The following is a 20761-nucleotide window of genomic DNA, read 5'->3' as shown; positions in this document are numbered from 1 at the left end:
AAAAAAAAAAAAAAAAAAAAAAAAAAAAAAAAAAAAGAAATGAAAATACTAAATCGGAAAGATCCCAGCACTCCCATGGTCACTGCAGCAATATTTACGACAACCAAGACGTGGAAACCACCTAAGTGCCCATCAGTAAATGAACGGATAAAGAAAATGCAGTGTACCTACACAATGGAGGATTATTCAGTTAAACAAAAGGAAATCTACCATTTGCAACAACACGGATGGATCCTGAGGGCATATGCTAAGTGAAATAAGTCAGAGAAAGGCAATTACCGTATGACTTCACTTGTACAAGAAACGTAGGGAAAAAACAGAAAACAAAAACAAAACTGAATTCACAGGTACTAAGAACAAACTGGTCATTGTCAGAGGCAAGGCAGGGGGTGCGGAGTGGGTGAAATGGGTCCAAAGGTACAAACCTCCCATTAAAATATTAAGTCATGGGGACATACAATAATGTACTGCACAGTGACAACAGTTAACAACAGTTAATAACAACAGTACTGTAAATGAAAGTTGCTACAACAGAAGAACTTTAAAAGTCCTCATTACAAGAAAAAACAACGGTAATGATGTGCGCGGGTGAGCTGCTAACCAGACTTACCGTGGTGAGCATTTTGCAAATCGATCACTACTCTGTATACCCAAATACCATGCTACATGTCAATTATACCTCAATTTAAAAAAATCTCTGACAGGCTTACAACATGTGAAGTGCACTGTTTTAGACCCTAAAAAAATTGGTTTTAAAGAAGTACCATAATTTCAAGAAATGCCAGAGCCCCCTATGTTCTAATTTTTCCTTGTGATGTCATTTTCTACAAACATTCATTCAAATAGTTCCTACAAACATTCATTCTACAAACATTTTCTACAAACATTCATTCAAATAGTTCCACACAGAAGAATCAGCCTAAGTAAAAGTGTAACTATACAATACTTCCTCTGGAAATAAGGATGTGGTTCTCTATCACTCTACAGTCACACTGATGACCAGCCAGTTGAAGGCCCAAATCACCATGAGCCTCCCAATCTCCACTATGTCTCTACCAACTTCCACTGAGTCAATCAATCTTCCATTCCAACGCCTTCCTCCCACCCCCATAGACAACCCCAAATCTTTGGTGGAGGAACCAGTGACACCGCTGGTTGCCTTCAGTGATTCAATCTTCCTATTCCTTCAAGTAGACCTATGATAACTAAAAAAATTCCTTAGAAAATCAGGAAATAAATCCTCATTTTTGAGCTGGAAGGAAATCTTAGAAATTACCTAGTTCTACATCAATGGTAGGGGAAATGTGAAGTCTCTTCCAAGGTCGTAAGCCTGATTCGCACAGAACCAGGATTAAATCCAGGATTTATGTTCATAAAATCCACATGCTATTTTCAGAGCGGCAATTTACAGATGAAAATGAAGCTTTCCTCACCTTGAGTCCTTTATAAGCCAGAGCTCGTCTATAGCATGCTTTCACGTTCCCATCATCGATCTGAAGTGCACGATCACAGTCCTGCTTTGCCTCTTCAAACTGGCACAGTTTCAAGTAACAGAGAGCTCTGGTAGAACGTAATTATGAAAGTAATGATGCGTTATGAACAGCAAAAACAACGTATCTGGGAATTCAGACAGCTCATAAAAACCAGAACATAGCTCAGCTTCAACACCACAGCTGTCTCACAGAACCCTAACATTTTACTCCGACCGTGGCATTTTCATGCAATACATGTAATTACGGCATTGGGGATAGAACTGCCAACAAAATAACAGTCCGGGCCCCTCAAGGAGGCTACAGTCTAGTGGAAGAGAGAAACCAGTAAATCGTGCAAACACACTAATATCTAAAACAGAATGCTCTGGGAGCACACAGCTGAGAATCTCACTGCATCTGGTGGGGCTGAGGCAAGGGCAGGAGTCGTCCAGGAACAATTCCCAGAAGAAGTTACATTCAAATTGAATTCCAGAGTAGGAGGTGAGAATTATTCAGGTCCAAGGCACTGGGCTGAGAATTCAGATGTAGGACGGGAGAGTGGTGGCCAAGGGCCCAGCAATAGCAGAGTCTCACAGTGAGAGTGAGAGAGAGAGAGAGAGAGAGAGAGCGCATCCGCATGCAGTGCTCTTGATGGGCTAAGAAAAGTGCCATATGGCTGGGTGCAGGGGTGAGGTAGAAGGGCGGCCAGGCCAGATGGTGAAGGGTCCCGTAAATCATGGAAAGAAGGCTGAGCTTTCTCCTGAGCTTCATGGAGGTCCACCGATGGGTTCTCAAACGGGCTAACATGTTTACTGGGTTTTAGAATGATGGCTCCAGCTGCAGCTTGGAGAACGAGCCGGAGGGAAGACGACATGCGGGGTGCTACGGAGGGTGCTGCACACATTAGGAGGAGACGTGGTGGCCCAGGACAGCGGCAATGGTGAGGGCGGAGAGAAAGGCTCCCACCAAGGAATTTGGGACGAGGACATCCAAGCTCAGGGACAGCCGGGGAGAGGGAGGAGTCAGTCAGGAGTGCAGACCGGAGTGGACTGCTCAGGTCTGGAGCCCAAGGGGAGGTGGAGGGGGGCAGGGGTTCCCACGGAAAGGCGGTAGTGGGACTGCGGAGAAGATGGACTGGCTCAGAGAGCACGCAGAGTGAAACAGGGATCTACACCTCAGAAGCCTGAGAAGGGCAGGGGAAGGCAGGCCGGTGGAGGGAGGACAGGACAGCCGGGCGGTGAGCTGTCTGCACTGACGCCGAAGGGAGAGACGGTTTCAGGCCCAACTGAGCGGCTGCCAGTGCCCCCCAGCCCGCGCACCGCACGCTGTCAGTCTCTCTGAAAAACACTCACTTAGGACAATATGCTATATAAATTGTCAAAATGATGGGAAAAAAAATACTTTGGCAATTAATTTGTCTGTATTTTTTAACCAAAAAAATTAACGTAAGAAATACATAAAGTTACAAAGAACTTGCCTGTTTGTATAAATGGCACATTCCTTGTTGTTAATCTTTAAGCATTCACTGTATTTACTAAGGGCATCTTTATAGTTTTTGTCCTTTACACATTGATTTCCTTCTTCTTTAAGGGTTTTAAACATTTTTTCATCTATGGGACACCCCCCAAGGGGGAAAAGAAAAGAAGGATTCACATAAGCACCTCCACAACATCTTCAGTACATATGTAAGCAGATATTCTCTTGCAAGTTAACCTGACCACTAACTACGCAGAGCTGAAGTTGAAGTGGAATGAAACTGTATACAAATTAAAAAGACAAACTGACTATAAGTAAAAATCATACAATTACAACAATATTTTTTTCAAATTGGAAAATAAAACCTAAGTAATCACATCACTTTACCCATATTGGTATGTCTTCTCTACTGGAGATACAAACATATACAGTGTTTGGTTTAGTAACTATTTCACAAAAAATGCACAAACGAACCTGTTCACAGCTGAGATGGACGTCTGTCCAGTACCCCATCTCCTTGGAAAAACCAGTTTAGGTAAAGCAAGCCCTACCCTAGCCCAACTCTTTGGAGTAATCTTTGTGTTACCATCAGCACATTATACTTCCTTGGCCACAGTAATCTAACTCGTCAGGGATGGGCCTATGAGAGCCAATAAGCTACAACCAGATTTTTGTGGTCACTTCTGGTATCACTTGCTCTTTCCCCTAGAATATGAGAAGAGGAGCTACCCTGCCATCTGGTGATTACAAGGGGAGACTCTGTATTTCTAAGATCGGGTCAAAAAAAGCAAGAAAGAGGCCAAGACGGAGAGCTGAAGAAGAACCTCTGAGTCCTGAATCCAGCCATCCATGCAGCTACTCTACCTGCAGATGTTTCCATGATAGGAGCCAAGAGACCACCATTTTCCCTTATACCATAAAAGGCTGGGTTTTCCATTATCTGCAGTGAAAGAGTCCCAACTATTACCATTTCCTGCCTTGCTCTCCTGCAGTGACCACGGCCAACTCTGCTTAGGGTTCATCTCCCCTTCCTAATGGTGCCTTTATGTCCACTCAGCTATCACCCCCATCCTACTCAACTTAGGGGTTCAGGAGAAGCTGACCCCACCCATCAGGAACACAGGCCTCAGCCAATCGGGGCACGGCATATCCTTGTCATAGGGACGGCTCAGGAATGGGCACGTGACCCATTAAAGAGGTACCAACAGAACAGGAGTCAAGAAAGTAACAGCATAGATAAAAAAGCTAGGACTTGGTTACCCTACCCAAAAAGCTAGGGTAACATAGTTTCTCACTTTTAAATTAATGCCACCCAAAGCAGTGGTGTCTCTCTCCCTTTGGACATTCACAGACCTCTACCCACAAAGCCTACAACTGCTAAGGTTCTATTATTTTCAGTCAGGACTGGAGCCCTGCTGAACCTTCAGTTACATGAGCCAAGATATTCCTTAAACCATATTAAGTCAATAGATTTTCTGTACTTGCAACAAAAGTTTTCTATGACACATAAAGTACGAAAACCTGAAATTTTAAACCTATGTAATGAAATCTACCTAATGGAGTAACTTGATAGAAAACTGGAATCCATAAATTAAAATTTCAAATATACCTTTAAATTTCCAATCTAAACATCTTGATATCTGAAACTTATAGTATAAACTTGGAATGTAAACAATAATCTTATTTGTCCCCAGCACAAGGGCATAAAATAGTAACTTTTTGCCCTTTATTTCAAATCACAGAGTATTTCTAATGTTTTGTGTTTCAAAAGACCACACGATGGGACCAGATGACACTCCCCATACATCCTGCTGTATGTAAGCCCTAAAATAGAGTATCACAGGGATTCCTCCCTGCCCATTTGCTGAAAAGCTTTCCTTAAGCTTTTCCTCTCCCACTGTATTTAAGCTTTTGGCACCTATTCTAATAACCACATAAATCTGGAGAGAAAGCGCTGATTATACTCATGCTTGTGATTAGCTGACACAGATCTGCAGTGTAGTTAGACGTGCTCTTTGTTAATAAACAACTACACTTAACTGAGCAAATGCTTTGTGGGAGACTCCACTGATAGCCCGCTCTAGAAAACCAGAGAGCTCCAAGGTTTTCTAAGAACTGCCGCATAATCTTAAAGCCTTAGTAGATGTTCCCTGCATTTCCCTTCTATTCAATGAAGAGGATGAGGGTCTAACGGGAGCCACATCATGACTCAGGAATCTCAGGGTCTCTACAAGATAAGCCTCAACCAGGGACCCACATGGAGTCCCTAAGCAGGAAGGAGAAATGGGGCCTCAACCGGCTTTTAGCAGAAAGCAAGAGTGGGGTCCCATTTCTTAAAGACTTTGCACAAAGCAATGAGGTAGGTACTACGGGAATGTAGATATGCTAACAACAATGATATAAGGCAGAAAGAAATACCTGCTAGATATTTATGTAGTAGAGCTTTGTTCTTTTATTTCAAACACACCAATCTTATTACTTTACGCCCTGCCACATACAGGTGGAGGAAAGAACTACATGCTACTTCTTTTTAAAAATAATACTGTTAACTAAACCTTTATTAAGTATTTTGTATGCAAATCTCCATTTATTCCTGAGAACAAGCCACAGGACAGTTATTCTAATCCTCCCCTTTCATACACACTAGACAGTGGATGTGGGAAGCAACTTCTTACAACTGTAGAGGGCAAACAGGGTCTTAACTTAAACCTGCGTCTGATGCCCGAGTGCATGCCTTTATCCTTCTGCTTTCCTGTGAAAACAGACACGCAGCTCAAGATAACTTCGAAAAGAAGGATGTGTAGGCTTCCCCCACCTGCGATGCTGGGCTGGGGCCGGCTGCAGGAATCTCCCCCTTGGTTGGGGGGCGTCTTGGCCACAGGCTGCCAGGCTCGCACATGTGCAGCAGTGGGCACAGCAGGAATGGGTGACAGCTTCTCCCGCCAGCTTGGTCCATCCAGATTCATTAAAATTCTTGTTATTCTAAAAAGAAAATGAGTTTTCTCTATTGATCATGTCATTTTTTTATATCACTGAAGCTCAAATCAACAGTAAGATTTACAGTGCTGCATTTGTGTACTTCCCTACAGAAAACACAGTCTTAAGCTATCTGCTGTCCCCATAAATGGTCTTTAAAAGGATTTTTAAAAGTTGCCCAAAACTATGTTAACTTTAGATCCTTTTTGCATCAAAAGAAAAAATGAAGGCATTTCTAATTGGTTTAAAAATTTTTAAATGCATATGTGATGTGATAAAAAAGTAAAATATAAAGGTAAAATTTAGGAGGCCTAGCAGAAATGTCCCACATTTATCTAATGTAATTACTAAACTGATAATGCATTACTCTTGAGAATAATCAAAAACACTTAGAATGTCTATGCCCAAACCATACACCAAAGACAGGTATACAAGACCGCATGAGGGCAAGCTGCTGTATGGAACACTGTTTTTTGTTTCCTTTTTGGAACATTATTTTTTCTTAGAACATTTTTTACATATGGCTGAGATAGTCTTACCTTGAAATTTTTTTTGTCTCTACAATTATCCAATTACTGTGCTTTCATATACACAATGATGAAAGGCAGGATACTGGAAGGGCCCTTACGTTATTAATTTACCTAATGGCCATCATCAAGTTCAGATTAACATCCCTGATTACCACTTTGTCATCATTTTAAACATACACATTGTCATATTTAAGTTTAAAGACAAAACTGAATTATGTCTTTCAAATGAAACTGGTTTAAAAAAGGTGTTCCAAGACTGAGAAGATTTACAGGTAATTAGTAGAACACATTCAAGTTAGCTAACTCAGCAGTACTTTTTGTGTGAGTAGTTTTTATATTTATACAGAGACAGATACAACCCACATACTTTTTTTACAGTTTTTTTAAACTAAAATTTCAATAGTGATCTTTGGTTATGCAAACCAAATCTCATACATCTTAGTGTAAAGAAACTAATTTCAAAAATAATGTAAGACCACCCACAACTGCAGAAGAAAAAAAAAAGCTTTAGAAAAGAGAATTTTCAAGCAAAACTTGTATTACCAGCAGAGAGGAAGGAAGAAGCAGCTGAAAAGAGATGATGTGTTGCCAGGGAGTAAATAAGTATATGCAGGGAAATTTAACATATAAGATTCCTGGAGAGGAAGAGAGGAATATGGTTAATGGAAGACAGAAACAAAATAAACCCAAATGTTTAAATTAAAAAAAAAAAGAAGCTGCTGTTGCTCACATGGAAAAGCAAGCATAAATATGGGATTCATGAAAAAGAACAGTGAAATTTTATGGGTATTGTATAGAAAAATATATATGGCAAACCAGACAAAGCCTCCTCATCTTCTTATACAGTAACAGAAACACTCAATTAAAAAATGAAAGAATCTTAAAACTCAATCTGTATAAAAGAACCTAAGTACATATTAAAAGTGCAACACAATCCTCAAAAAGCTAAACATAGAATTCCCATATGACCCAGCAATTCCACTCCTAGATATACCCCAAGAGGAACTGAAAACAGATGTGCAAACAAAAACTTTACACAAATGCCCACAGCAGACGATTCCCAATAGCCCAAAGACGGAAACAACCTCAACGTCCATCACTGATGAACGGATAAACAAAACGTGCTATCTCCATACAATGGACTGTTATTCAGCTACAAAAAGAAACAAAAGCACTCACGGAGTCTACATACAACATGAACCTTGAAAACGTCACGCTACGTGAAAGAAGCCAAGCATGAAAGGCACAGACTCTAGGATTCCACTCACAGGGACCGCCCAGGGCAGGTAGAGCCGCAGACAGAGAGCAGATGAGTGGCTGCCAGGGGCTGAGAGAAGGGATGAGTGGTTGTTCATGGGATACAGGGTTTCCTTTGGGGATGATGAATGTTCTGGAACCAGAGAGAGGTGGTAGGTTGTACAAGTGTACGTGTGAACTAAAGGCCACTCACTTGCGTACTTTAAAATAGTCCATTTTATGTTCCGTGAATTTTACTTCAAAATACATAGTGCAGAAGGTTCACAGATAGGAGTAATCACAGCCTCTCAGGTAACTACCCCTCCGTTCAGACCTTCCCGCCTATCACTGTGAACTCGCTTTCCTACAACACCTCCCAAGAGGCCCTTCCTCGATGTCGGCTACTTCAGCTGTCTTCCCACTTCGTTTCACAGGAAGCCCAAGCTCTGTGAGAAGATCCTTCTTTCCCAATTACCTTGGAGATGACCGGACAGATGATGGCCAAATTAAAAGCCAACCAGAGGAGTGAATTATACTCTCTGTATTGAAGAATGAATTCATTCAACACATCTTACTGACGTTATCTACTGTATGAAATACTTCAACTACACAGACGGATAAAACACAATTCCTGACCTCAAGGAACTTCCAGTAGAATGACAGAAAAACAATTTTACAAAAAGGGAGGGACAGAGAATTTACAAATGATATGGAAGCAGGGTAATAAGAGAAGGCACCGTGTTCCGGGGGAGCTGGGAAGGGCGCCTGAAGTAATGTACACTGGAGTGTAGGTGGGTCTATCGGGGAAAGTCATTTCCTGGAGGAAGCAAGTCCTCTCCTAAAGGACAGGAAGGAATTAACCGGGCCAAAAAGAAGAAAAGTGTCTCCAGGCAGCCGATGACATTTCAGCAAGGCAGCTGTGCCACGGGGCAAATGGTTGAGACTCCCAGGTGACGCTGTCCAAATTTTACAAGCTCAAGATCAAGAAGGTTGTGAAAGCCCAAGGCTCGATGAGGCCCCATTTCAGGTCCAATAACCAATGAATACCCCTTTCAGACATGGGTCAGACAGGTTCTGCGGGATCAGACCAGAACGGACACTCCAGGAAATGGCTGTTGGCTCTACATACAGATCTTTCTAACAGTCCTCTACAAAGTGCAGTGGGACTATGGGGGAGGTAAGGTGTATTTCATCAAATGAATTCATCCAAAACATGCCATTCTCCTCTTGCACAATTTTGCTCAAGGTCTCCTCCTGTCCCAACAGTCCTCTTCAAAGACCTCGTCAGGCGCTCGCTCTCCAACAAATGAAGCCTACACAATGGGGCCCGGCCTCCCTGTGATCTCCCCACCTTACTAACATATTTTCACTGCTGGGGATAATCTGTCTTCTATTTTTTTCCCCTAGCTATATTTGGTTTGCTTAAATACAGAAGCTAGATTATTTTTACCTTTTTTGTCTTGGGGGGGAGCAGGGCATGGTACACCAGACCAACACAGGGCACAGTGTAATGCACAGAGTAAGGTATATTCTGGACAAATGGGATCAGAAAATAGAAGACATAACTAGCAATATTATCCAACTCATAATTTTTTAATTTCACTTGAAAGCAATTTATGAAGTCTGGAAATTCTTACCTTCCCATGCTCACTCAGGGGGCAAATAGATCATAATACAAATTAGATCCAAATTCTTTGCTATTTCACCATATAAATTAATACTCATCCTATGATGAGTGTCTATTTAAAGGGCACAGAACACAAAATCTAGCAGGCTCATGAAGACATCCACTCTCCTGAGGAGAAACAATAAGCGGCTATGTTTCCACTGACAGATGTGGTGCAATGAGCATGTGCAAAACCCTGTAGGAGAAGAAGATTCGATATGGCAGTTTTCACTACATTCCTGGATCTTGTCCTAAAATTACTGATTTACAACATCACTGAGGACACCTTCCTAATGCCACAGATGTTTACAAATACTGTAAAATTAAATTCTGTGCATTCCGAACAGCAAAGATCTATATCCTAAGCTTAAAAAAAATTTTACTGTAATTAATGGACCAGGACGCAAATATAAAGGTGTTACAGGACAACTCAAAGTGGATTATAGGACAGTTAGAAATTAAGCTAGAGAGAGAACCCTCTGGTTTTGATGGGAGTGAAAACCATGCATACAAAGTGAGTAACTGAGGACATGTCTACACTCTGACAGTGTTCTCAGAGGGGAGAGAGAAAAACATGTAATTCCAGTACAGAACAAGACGTGAGACACCGCCTCAGGCTGGCTTACCTGTTAATACTGTCGTTTGCCAGCTGGATTCTGCAGTCTATCTGCAACACTGTTTTATAATCCACATAAGCTTTCTGATACTGCTCTAAAGTTTCATAGGCCATTGCTCGACGAAGAAGAGGTTTGACTGAGAATGGATGAAGTTCCAGAGCCCTAAGACAAAAACATTATGTCATTTGTTTTGAAAATTACTCAGCTTCTAGTAACTAAATATACACTATAGTACTAGACTTTCAGAAAAGGGTACAGTTGGTATTTCACACCAAGGACACAGGAATACACCAGAAAGACAAACTCAGGGCTAAAGAACAATCAAACTTGCGGTTATTTCCTTTATTTTATTTTCTTTGGGTGGGGGGAGAGGGAGAGAAAAAGTCCTAAGCCGGCTCTACTCCCAGTGCAGAGCCTGATGCAGGGGCTTGGTCTCACAACCCTGAGGTCATGACCTGCGCTGAAATCAAGAGTCGGATGTACCAACTGAGCCACCCAGGTGCCTCCAGTTCCTTTATTTTAAACCTGTAGCAAAGCACAGTAGCATTTACTCTTCCCCCACTGAGACAGAGCTCCCTGGCAGCAGAGAGTGCGCCCCACCCTCTCCAATGCCCCATCCCTTCCCTCTGCCCTAACAGAGCCGACCATGGCACCAAATACAGTCAGCTTTCAACAGATTCTTGTTACCTACTGATGGATTAAAAGGAAAATTTTTATTCACACCTGTGTTTAATAAGGCACAGAACAGAACCACAAAAATCTGCATTACATTTTGAAAATCAGCTCCCTTAATTTCAGTTTATTATGATTTACTTGCTGGCAAAGGGCTTCAAAAATGGACCAGAGGGAAGGAAGTAAGTATACGATGATTTCTTGGAAGTCATGAATTTTCATCTTGCATTTTTTTAGGCTATGAAGTATTTCCAACATCACCAGAGATGTATTTCAAAGTTATGTTCCTTGGTTTTGTTTGAAGTAACTGTTTAAAGCTACTTCACAAACAACAGACTTCATTACATTCTGAAACAGAACAATCCAGAGACCATATTTATGAATGAAAACTATCATACACTTCGTTTTTGCAAACATAACTGAAACTGTAAAACATGGCGAGCAGAAATCCTAGGAAAAACCTACTTGCGGGCGCCTGGGTGGCTCAGTGGGTTAAGCCGCTGCCTTCGGCTCAGGTCATGATCTCAGGATCCTGGGATCGAGTCCCGCATCGGGATCTCTGCTCAGCAGGGAGCCTGCTTCCCTCCCTCTCTCTCTGCCTGCCTCTCTGTCTACTGTGAACTCTCTCTGTCAAATAAATAAATAAAATCTTAAAAAAAAAAAACACCTACTTGCTAAACACCCAGCAGGAAGGGTCTGTGGCCCCGGCCCCCAGTATCGGGGACGGCAGGTCTGCTTCTCAGGGTCACTCTTCTGCTACAAGCAGTTTTCACAGCGGATGTGTAACGGGCTTCAGGGAAAGCACAAGTGAGGGCTGCTTTACTTCTTCTCCAACAGTCGTGGGGATCTGCTGTCTACTCCTGTCTACAGTAATCTGGCAAGGAGGAAGCTGACAGGACACCTGCCACCTGACACATCTGCTGCTGGAGACTCTCACCAAACTGCCCAAGAGGGCAAGTTCAAGTTCATGCTGCAGGTGAGGAGATGGAGGGGAAAGGAGTGTGATCTGCCCACAGGGCAGTTCTTTTGAATTTTGGCTTTGGGAAAGCCAGGACAGTGCCTGTTCCCAGTGCCCAGATCACCACCTGGCCCGTGGGAGGCACTTAGCCAATACCTCCTGAATGAACCTATGCTTTGCCTACCACACACATACAAAAATACCATAAATAAGGGAACTCTGCTGGAGTCATTCACAATTCTCCACATTGTACAGATACTCCACGGCAAAGGTGGGTATGCTCCCAGGCTGGGCACCGTAGAGGCTGTCACTGACCAGCTGTAATTAATTTTGTTCTGCCTGGGTGTGTTACCACTGTGGGTTATTTTAAGGATCTCCGCTGTACTGCACTGGGTTTAAAAATTTTTTTCTGTAAAATGTGTATTACTTTTATAACTTAGGAAAGTTAAAGCAAAGTAAAACTAAGGGGTGCCTGGGTGGCTCAGTCATTAAGCGTCTGCCTTCACTCAGGTCATGTTGGGTCCTGGGATCGAGCACCATGTCAGGCTCCCTGCTCAGTGGGTAGCCTGCTTCTCCCTCTCCCACTCCCCCTGCTTGTGCCCTCTCTCTCACTCTATCTCCGTCAAAGAAATAAAACATTTTTTTTTTTTAAAGTAAAACTAAGATCAAGTAAAAACTCTTAAAACACTAGAGAACTGATCTCTGAGCAAAAGAATCTATCACTTTTATTTATTTATTTATTTATTTATTTAAAAGATTTTATTTATTTATTTGACAAAGATCACAAGTAGGTAGAGAAAGAGGAAGCAGGCTCGTTGCTTCGCAGAGAGCCCAATGCGGGGCTCAATCCCAGGACCCTGGGATCATGACCTGAGCCGAAGGCAGAGGCTTTAACCCACTGAGCCACCCAGATGCCCCAAGGATCTATCACTTTTACCATTGCCTTAAATCTAGCTTTGTTTCATACTTAGGGGATATTAACAACATGAACCAAGATGACAAATGTGTATGATACTCCTACAACTACCCAATGTCACCACAATTATCCCATGTCCCCTCAGACTTCCAATACCCAAGGTGCTAGTCAGCCACTGAAGACGGACCCCAGGTAGGCGCAGAAAATAACACTGAGACGATGCATTCAATTTTCAGCACTCCCAGCCCAGTAAATGCAAGGTTTTTTTTTTCTCTTTAACCACAATCCTGAAAATGAACATGAGCTTATAAATGGAAATTCCACTAAGGGGGGGCATTCATTCATAAAAACAGAATTTTTAAGCCAGAGCTCACAAAGGCTTAACTATTCAAGTTAATACAGTTAAGACCCTGCCGAGTTTTAATTTGAAGCCTGTCAGAGAGCAGCAAAAAAGGAGCAAACGCAGAGAATTACCAGGCAACATTCATTTTTAGTCAATCTGTCAAATTATTCTCAATGGAAAGTCATCGGAAGGTTTGTTTTTTTTTTTTTTTTTTTTTTTTGGTGTAGTGTAGATAACCTCAAAACGTTCTCTAGCATGGGAAAAGAGGGTTTGTTTTTGTTTTTAGCTGATAAACAATTCTGAAAACATAAAGCAATTTCTAGGACAATGGTTTTAAACTTTTTTCCCTGATTCATGGTTCACCTTGAAGACTAAAACAGAAACATGGAGACGCTGTGGTCTGGAGAGGGGCAAGGCCCAGAGTCCCCTTGAGCTCCTCAGAAGCCCCTTACTCTCCTAACAATGATCCATCCTCTCAGCACACCCCTGGGACACACCTCAGAGGAAGTGTTTCAGAGCAGGCCCCAGGAGTTCAGATGTGTAAAATCAAACACTTTTCCCCCAAACTGTATCAAAAGTTATTCTTCATAGGTCAAGCTATGAAAGTTAATTCACAGGTTCCCCTCTCTCCCTTATTTGAAAGTTTGCCCCCGTGAGTTTATTTTAGTTTTTTCTTGAAGTTTGACTCCTATTACGACTTGTCTTGGAATAAGGGTTCATGGCACACAAAACAACTCTCCAAAGAGGGGAGACAATTCAGTGAAAAACTAAAACATAGGTTTCCATGAAAATGTATGGAATTTTCTTTAAGTGAAAAGGAAATAGTCCTACTTTGGCTACTAAATGACTGCTGGTTCATACAGATTAAAATACATTTATTTCAACATGTTCACAAAAGAAAATCACGGTTTCTAGCATTAAAAGTAGTTTGAGGTTCACTGCTTTGGAGTAAAATCACCTCATGCCCCTTAGGTTGGGACTCACATGCCAGGTATCAAGAAAACACCTAAGTAGGTCGGGCTCCATAGAGGTCAGTACTGACCAGCAAAACAGGATTCCTTGGCCTAGAACACAGCTCTTATCTAAGGACATCTTAACTAAACCACCGCCCATCTCCCTCCCCACCCTAAAGCCAGTCTCCTGCTCTCCTTCCAGACAAACCTCCATTCTAGCCTTCTTAGACACCGGGGCTGGAATCCCGTCTTTGACTTCCTCCCAGATGTACACTGAAACACAACAAATTTTAGCAAGAAAATGCTACCTTAAACCATCTCACTTAAGGTTAAGGTGAGCCCGCTGTTTTGCTGTAGCTCTAACTGTAGGGTTCCCACATTTTAACCGTAGCTCTGAACTCCCTCACTAGGAAGACCCAAGATAAATCTAAAGGTTAACGTGTTAGCCACAGACACTTGTGCTGCCTATCACAATGTGCTTGATATTCCACAAATTTGTATGGTCTTATTAGTTAAATGCAGTGGTAAATGTTTACCAACCAGCTCTCCTGAGAAGAAAAACCCAGATTTGAGGTGCTTGCCAATTTTCATCGTGTCAGTACTCCAACCATGGCAGATTTCAAGCTACCAATTTAACTTCAACCAGCTCCTAAAAATTTAATAATCAATCTGAGCCAGCCCAACAGTGGATGGGGTCTAGAGTCAGGGCCAAGTGAATATAAATAGTATTTATTTTAAATTTGAATATGTAAAACTTGCAAAAAAAAAAAAATCCAAGCCCCTCAACACCTTATTTTTAAAGTTTTTTTTTGTTTTTTGTTTTTTTTTTGACAGACAGAGATCACAGGTAGACAGAGAGGCAGGCAGAGAGAGAGGAGGAAGCAGGCTCCCTGCTGAGCAGAGAGCCCGATGCGGGGCTCGATCCCAGAACCCTGGGACCATGACCTGAGCCGAAGGCAGAGGCTTTAACCCACTGAGCCACCCAGGCGTCCCAACACCTTATATTTAAACTGTAGGCACAGATAGTAGCAAGTTTTTACCCATATCAATACACTGATACTAACACTGAAAAAAAATAATAAATTGTTCATCTTATAATGAGGTTGTCCACACAAGTTATTGTTCAACCTAGGGCTTCTGAGAGTGAAAAGGGGAGATGTTAGTAATTTGCCAGACAAGAAGAGTAAACCAGGACTGTGAGGGTCAAGCCAGAACACACAACTTATTTTTTAGATGCACTACTAGTAGCTTCTTTCCAAAGGATTTCTGAAACAGGCTTACTACTTGATGGTGGAAGAGAACAAATTTTTCATGTAAATACATTCACCAACCTCAGTATGTAACTTGTTGAGTACCATGGTTGCCTACAGTGCTTGAGGGATGCAAAGCTGTCTGAAACATGGGTCCTGACTTCACGGAGCTGAAAATCCAGTGTAGTGGACAACGCAAGTACCCACAGGTGTGAGAGTGATAGTGTACCGGTTAGAGCCATGCAGGGGACCAGGGAGCCTGAGGTGACCAGGAAGGCAAAGAAGAGGCGGCAACTGAGCAGGGATTTCAGAAGGCAAACGTGGGCAGAGGGCATCACAGTGGCCCAAATGAGAGCAGAAAGCTTGGGGGGGGGGGGGGGTCAAGTTGTAAGAGGAGCTTATAATTCTCTGCAACACCACACTGAGCCACGGAATACCTGTTTGAACCACAAAAATAATGCTTCAGGAAAAGTTGTTCTGATGCTACAGTGGAGGAGCCAAAGAGACTAGATGCAAGGCTTCTCCAAAATCTAGAACTAACCTGAAAAGAGCATGGATTAAGGTGGTGGCTGTGGAAATGAAAAGAGTTCGCAGTCTTCTATTAATTGTATTCGTATATATGAAGGAGAAAAATTTATCATTTTTATGTAGAATTCAATTAACATGTCTTTAAAGTCTCTAAGAAGTTAGATTCCTGCAGAAAATTCATTAAGCAATGAAATACTGCATTCATTCATCACACTGCTGACAAACCTGAAAACGCGCCGTTTACCTGTTACAGTCTTGAATGCAGCCGCTGCAGTTTCCTTCTTTTAGGTAACACGCCGCTCTATTTGAATATAAGATACTTAGATCCTCTGCATTTCCGCTTCCTAAAATCACAGTTCATTAAACACGGTTAAAATCCATTAGCGCAATCCCGGCTCCGCAGCAGGCGGACGCCTGAGGTCTCCGGGGGGCACTGCGGTCCCACAGGCCGCCCGGTGCCCGCAGTGGCCGCAGAGGGCGAGCCCGCGAGGGACGGACGCAGACGCAGGCGCGCCCCGCCCGGGCACGTGCTGCGCGTTCCAGGGTGCCGCTCGCCCGGGGCCGTCCCACCGCGCGCTGGGCCCCGTCCGCACCAGCGCGAGCGCCTGTCATCCGGGCGGCCGCCCCTCGCCTACCTGCGGGCTCCAGCTGCGCGACCGCCGCCGAGTACTTGAGGGCCGCCTCGGCGAACTGGCCGCTTTTGAACAGCTCGTTGCCCTGGCTCTTCAGGTCCGCGGGGCCGAGCGCGGCGGCGGGGACCGGGCCCGCGGGGGCGGCGGCGGCGGCAGCGGGGTCCCCGGCGCCCCGCCCGCTGCCCGCCGCCGCTGGGGCCCGCAGACGGCCCCGCTTGTCCGCGCCGGCCCCGGGCGCCCGACCCCGCCGCGGCGCGCCCTTCTCGGGCCGCTTGCCGCCCTCGCTTTTGCCGGTCAGCTTCTTCTGGATGTTGCCCATGGCGCGCGGCTCGGCGGCGCTCCCGGGTCCCGCCGGCTCCGCGGCCTCTGTGGGAAGTGGATGCGGGAAGCGAGTGTTTGCATCATCAGGAGAAACTACCTACCGCGGCGGCCGCGGGGGAGCCCGGCGCAGACGCGCGTTGTAGCGCTCGCGGGGGCGGGTCGCGGCGGAGGCCCGGCGGGCACCGCCCCCGCGGGCGGGGCAGCGCTGTTCCCGGCACCTCCAGGGGCACGTCTACCGCGGGGCCGAGTGCGGGGCCTTGCGCTCCCCGGGCCGCGCACCGAGCCACCCCGTAGTTAACTGGTTGAACGCCGATGGGCTTGGGACGCGAGCACGGCTCCTCAGAATCATTCCTTGAGTCCAAGAATCCGTGGCAGGTACAGCTTACAAAAACGTACCTTTCTCCCATTTCCGATTTATGAGTGCATGAAGTTACCAAACCTTGAGTACGATCATTGCACCCAAGAACGGGGTGCCCTTTTTCTTATGTTAAAGAACTGGGAGAAAAAGATAATTTGAAAGTGATATAAAATCCAAGTGAGTTAAGTCTTTTTAAATGAATTTAGCAAAGAAATTACATAATATAGGCCCCAAGTTTTTTAAGTGAGCCTTAAAAAACATCCATTACAATACCTTACTCAAGCTTAAATTCCTTTGATCTTGATCGAAAGACTTCAGGCATTAATCATAGCTTTAATAACTGATTACTGAATCTATTATTTTTAAATATGAAAATGATGTATAAATATTTCACGGATAGGTGTCTTACCAATATTTAAAACAAGGCAGTTATTTCACAGCACTGTTAAAAAACACCTAAGTACATGGGGCACCTGGATGGCTCAGTGCGTTAAAGCCTTTGCCTTTGGCTCAGGTCATGATCTCAGGGTCCTGAAATTGAGCAGCATCAGGCTCTCTGCTCAGCAGGGAACCTGCTTCCCTCTCTCTCTCTCTCTGCCTGCCTCTCTGCCTACTTGTGATCCGTCTGTCTGTCAAATAAATAAATAAAATCTTAAAAAAAAATACACTTAGGTACAGAGACTGCCAACAAATTCTAATCTGATTTCTTTTTAAAGTAGGCTCCATGCCAAACACAGGGCTTGAATTCAAGACCTGGAGATCAAGAGTGGCAGACCGCACCACTGAGCCCAACTAAGCCAGCCCCTCTAATCTGATTTTTTAGTGGATGTATTTTCCACTGTGTTTCAGGAGTGGTAAAGCCAGGATTTGAACCACAAGGACAAGGAGAATTGAAAACCACCAGTATTTAAATGAAAATCAGTGGATGGTCAACCTAAGGCAATCATTCAATATAAAAACACACAAATTAGTAAATATGAGTTTCTATATAGTGTAATAAACAAAAGAGGCTTCATTATGAAAGCAATAAAAAGATCTTGTTATAACAATAAATCCCCAGATTGGAACCAGTAGGATTATCAGAGCAAGACTCCAGTCTTCTTTGTCTGGTATCTGCTGCTCAAGTCCCCACCCAGCATAAAAACAGATGAAAGCACAGATTCCTGTCAGCAAAAACAATAGACAATTTAGTATTATTCTCCACTCCTTTGTATGTTATCCCCTCACATCTTACCAGCACTGTTACTAAAGAGCTGCAGATCATTTAGAACATCATATGGGTCAAGATCTTTACATATACCATTTTCCATTATCATTAATCCTTACACCTAGTATTATCTCCCCCACTTTATAAATGAGGCAACAAAGACAGAAGGGAAAAGCTAAGGGCTGTCCCAGAGCCAAGAGAGCTAGAAATCAGCATAACTGGTTTACGGAATTCAAATGAAATGAACCAAAATTAACTAAAAGCCATACCTCTCTCCTTAAGACTGAGATGTCCTTGAACAACTCTGATAGTCTCTAAAGGTAAGCCAAGGCCTGATCCTGAAAGACCTGTGAGTCCTGGCATGTACTGTACTACCTGTGGGACATTCCAGAAGAGTTGTTCAGAAGGTGGCTCTAAATGCAGTTCAGAGGTGTGGCCTATCTTGAGTCTTCAGATAAGTCTCAGTTGACTTGGGAGTTGCTGATATAAATAGGATCATTAGAGTCTGGGTGTGGAAGAGGTCACTGAGATCTCCGGAAGGATCCCTAAGAAATACTAACACATAAAGAATGATAATAAGAAAAATCTTCAATGGAGATGGAGGAGTATCTAGAAATGAGAGAAAGCCCAGGAGGGAGTACTGCCTCAGAAACCAAGAAAGAATATTTTAGGGAGGAGGGAGTCAACAATAGTTAAGTATCAAAGGAAGGGATGGCCAGCAGCCTCAGCTGCCTAAGGCCTACCAACGACCATTAGATCTAAAGCCATGAGGATTTAGTTCAGTAGGCTTCAGTAGCTTGAGTAGTTGGTAGATGCAAAAATACCCAACAAAACACTAGCAAACTGAATCCAAGAGCATAGTACAAGGACTATACACCATGACCAAGTGGGATTTATCCCAGGAAGTAGTTCAACAGTGCAAAATCATAGAACACACCACATTAATAGAATAAGGGGGGGGGGGGCGGAAACCACATGACCATAACTGACACTGAATAGGCATTTGACAAAAGCCAACACCCTTTCATGATAAAAAACAGAAAACTAGAAACAAGTGAAATTTCTCAACATGATAAACTACATTCATGAAAAACCCAATCAACATCATCATACTCAATGGTAAAATTCCCAAAGCTTTCCCCTAAAGCTCAAGAACAAGACAGGGATGCTGTCTTCACCACTGCAACTCAACATTATACTGGAAGTTGTAGCCTGATCAATTAGGAAGAAAAAAAAATACAATAAAAAAGCATCCATATTGGAAGGGAAGAAGTAAAACTATTTATTAATAGATAACATGATTATTACATATATTTTATATTATATATATGGGTGTGTCTATGTGTATGTGTTTATATTTGGGGGTATATATAATCCTAAAGAATACACATACACACATACACACACACAACTACTACTGCTACTACTACTAGGGCTAAAAAGCAAATTCAGCAGTTTCAGGGTACAAGATACACCAGCAATGAACAATCTGAAAATTACAAAAGCAATTCCATATACAGTAGCATCCAGATGAATAAAATATTTAAGGATACATTTAACCAAGGAGGTGAAAGACTTGTATGTAAAAAACTATAAATTACTGGATAAAAACCAGTAAATGAAAAGATATCTCTTGATCATAGATAGGAAGGCTTAGTGTAAAGATATCCAAAGTGATTTACAGATCTGACATAATCCCCTATCACATTTCTATAGGCTTTTATGCAAAAATGGAAAAGGAGATTCTCAAATTCATATGGAATTTAAGGGGTCCAGAGTAATCAAAACAATCTTAAAAAAGAATAACAAAACCAAAGGATTTACACTTCTGATTTCAAAATTTACTAAAAGCTTCAGTAACCAAAACAGTGTGGTGCTGACCTAAGGATAGACATCAAGGCCAACAGAATAGAACCGAGATTCTATAAGCCCATACATCTATGGCCAGTTGATTCTTGACAAGGATGTCAAGTCCATTCAGTGGGAAAAGCAGAGGCTAACAAATGGTGTTGGGACAACCAGATTTTTACATGCTGAAGAAAAAGCTAAGTTGGACTCCTTCCTACCTCAATCAATCAAAATAAGTCAGTGGCCTAACTATAAGAACTAAAACCACAAAATTCTTAGAAGACAACATGGGGGTAAATCTACATGCCCTTGGATTTGATGACTGATTTTTATTTAGCACACTGAAGTCACAGGCAAGAAAAGAGAAAAATAAACTGAACTCCATCAAATTTTAAAACTTTGCATACATGGATATTATCAAGCAAGTAAAAACACAACCCACAGAAAGGGGGAAATTATGTGCAAGTCATATATCTTACCTGCAAGAGTCTAGTATCCAGATTATATAAAGTATATTCATAATGGAACTATAAAAAGACAAGCTAATTCTTAAATGGGCAAAGGACTTGAATAAGCATTCCTCTAAAGAAGATACACAAATAAAAATAATACACACATAAAAATGGTTAACGTAATAAGTCATTAGAAAAATGCAAATCAAAACTATAGGAGTTGCCGCTTCACACCCACTATAATGGCTATAATCAAAATGGCAACCCATAGCAAGCATTTGCAAGAATGTGGAGGAATTCAAATCCTCATATATTGTTGGTGGGACTATAAAATGGTGTAGCCATTTTGG

The 20761-nt window shown here is 42.7% G+C and overlaps 1 protein-coding gene across 1 annotated transcript in view; it reads right to left on the bottom strand.

Moving 5' to 3' along the window:
- SPAG1 (sperm associated antigen 1) overlaps positions 1-20761 on the bottom strand; it is a 69737-nt gene that overhangs the window by 9268 nt on the left and 39708 nt on the right. Inside the window, exons 11-16 of the mRNA XM_059394929.1 lie at positions 16229-16591; positions 15838-15937; positions 9983-10135; positions 5764-5930; positions 2950-3082; positions 1434-1560 (exon numbers count right to left, since the gene is read on the bottom strand). Coding sequence (XP_059250912.1) covers positions 1434-1560; positions 2950-3082; positions 5764-5930; positions 9983-10135; positions 15838-15937; positions 16229-16591 — 1043 coding nt within the window. The remainder of the gene's footprint in view (positions 1-1433; positions 1561-2949; positions 3083-5763; positions 5931-9982; positions 10136-15837; positions 15938-16228; positions 16592-20761) is intronic.

The sequence above is a fragment of the Mustela nigripes genome, chromosome 3 (assembly GCF_022355385.1).
Source record: "Mustela nigripes isolate SB6536 chromosome 3, MUSNIG.SB6536, whole genome shotgun sequence".
Taxonomy (NCBI): domain Eukaryota; kingdom Metazoa; phylum Chordata; class Mammalia; order Carnivora; family Mustelidae; genus Mustela; species Mustela nigripes.
The sequence above is the reverse complement of the archived record's forward strand: the minus strand, read 5'-3'. Positions and strand labels throughout refer to the sequence as shown.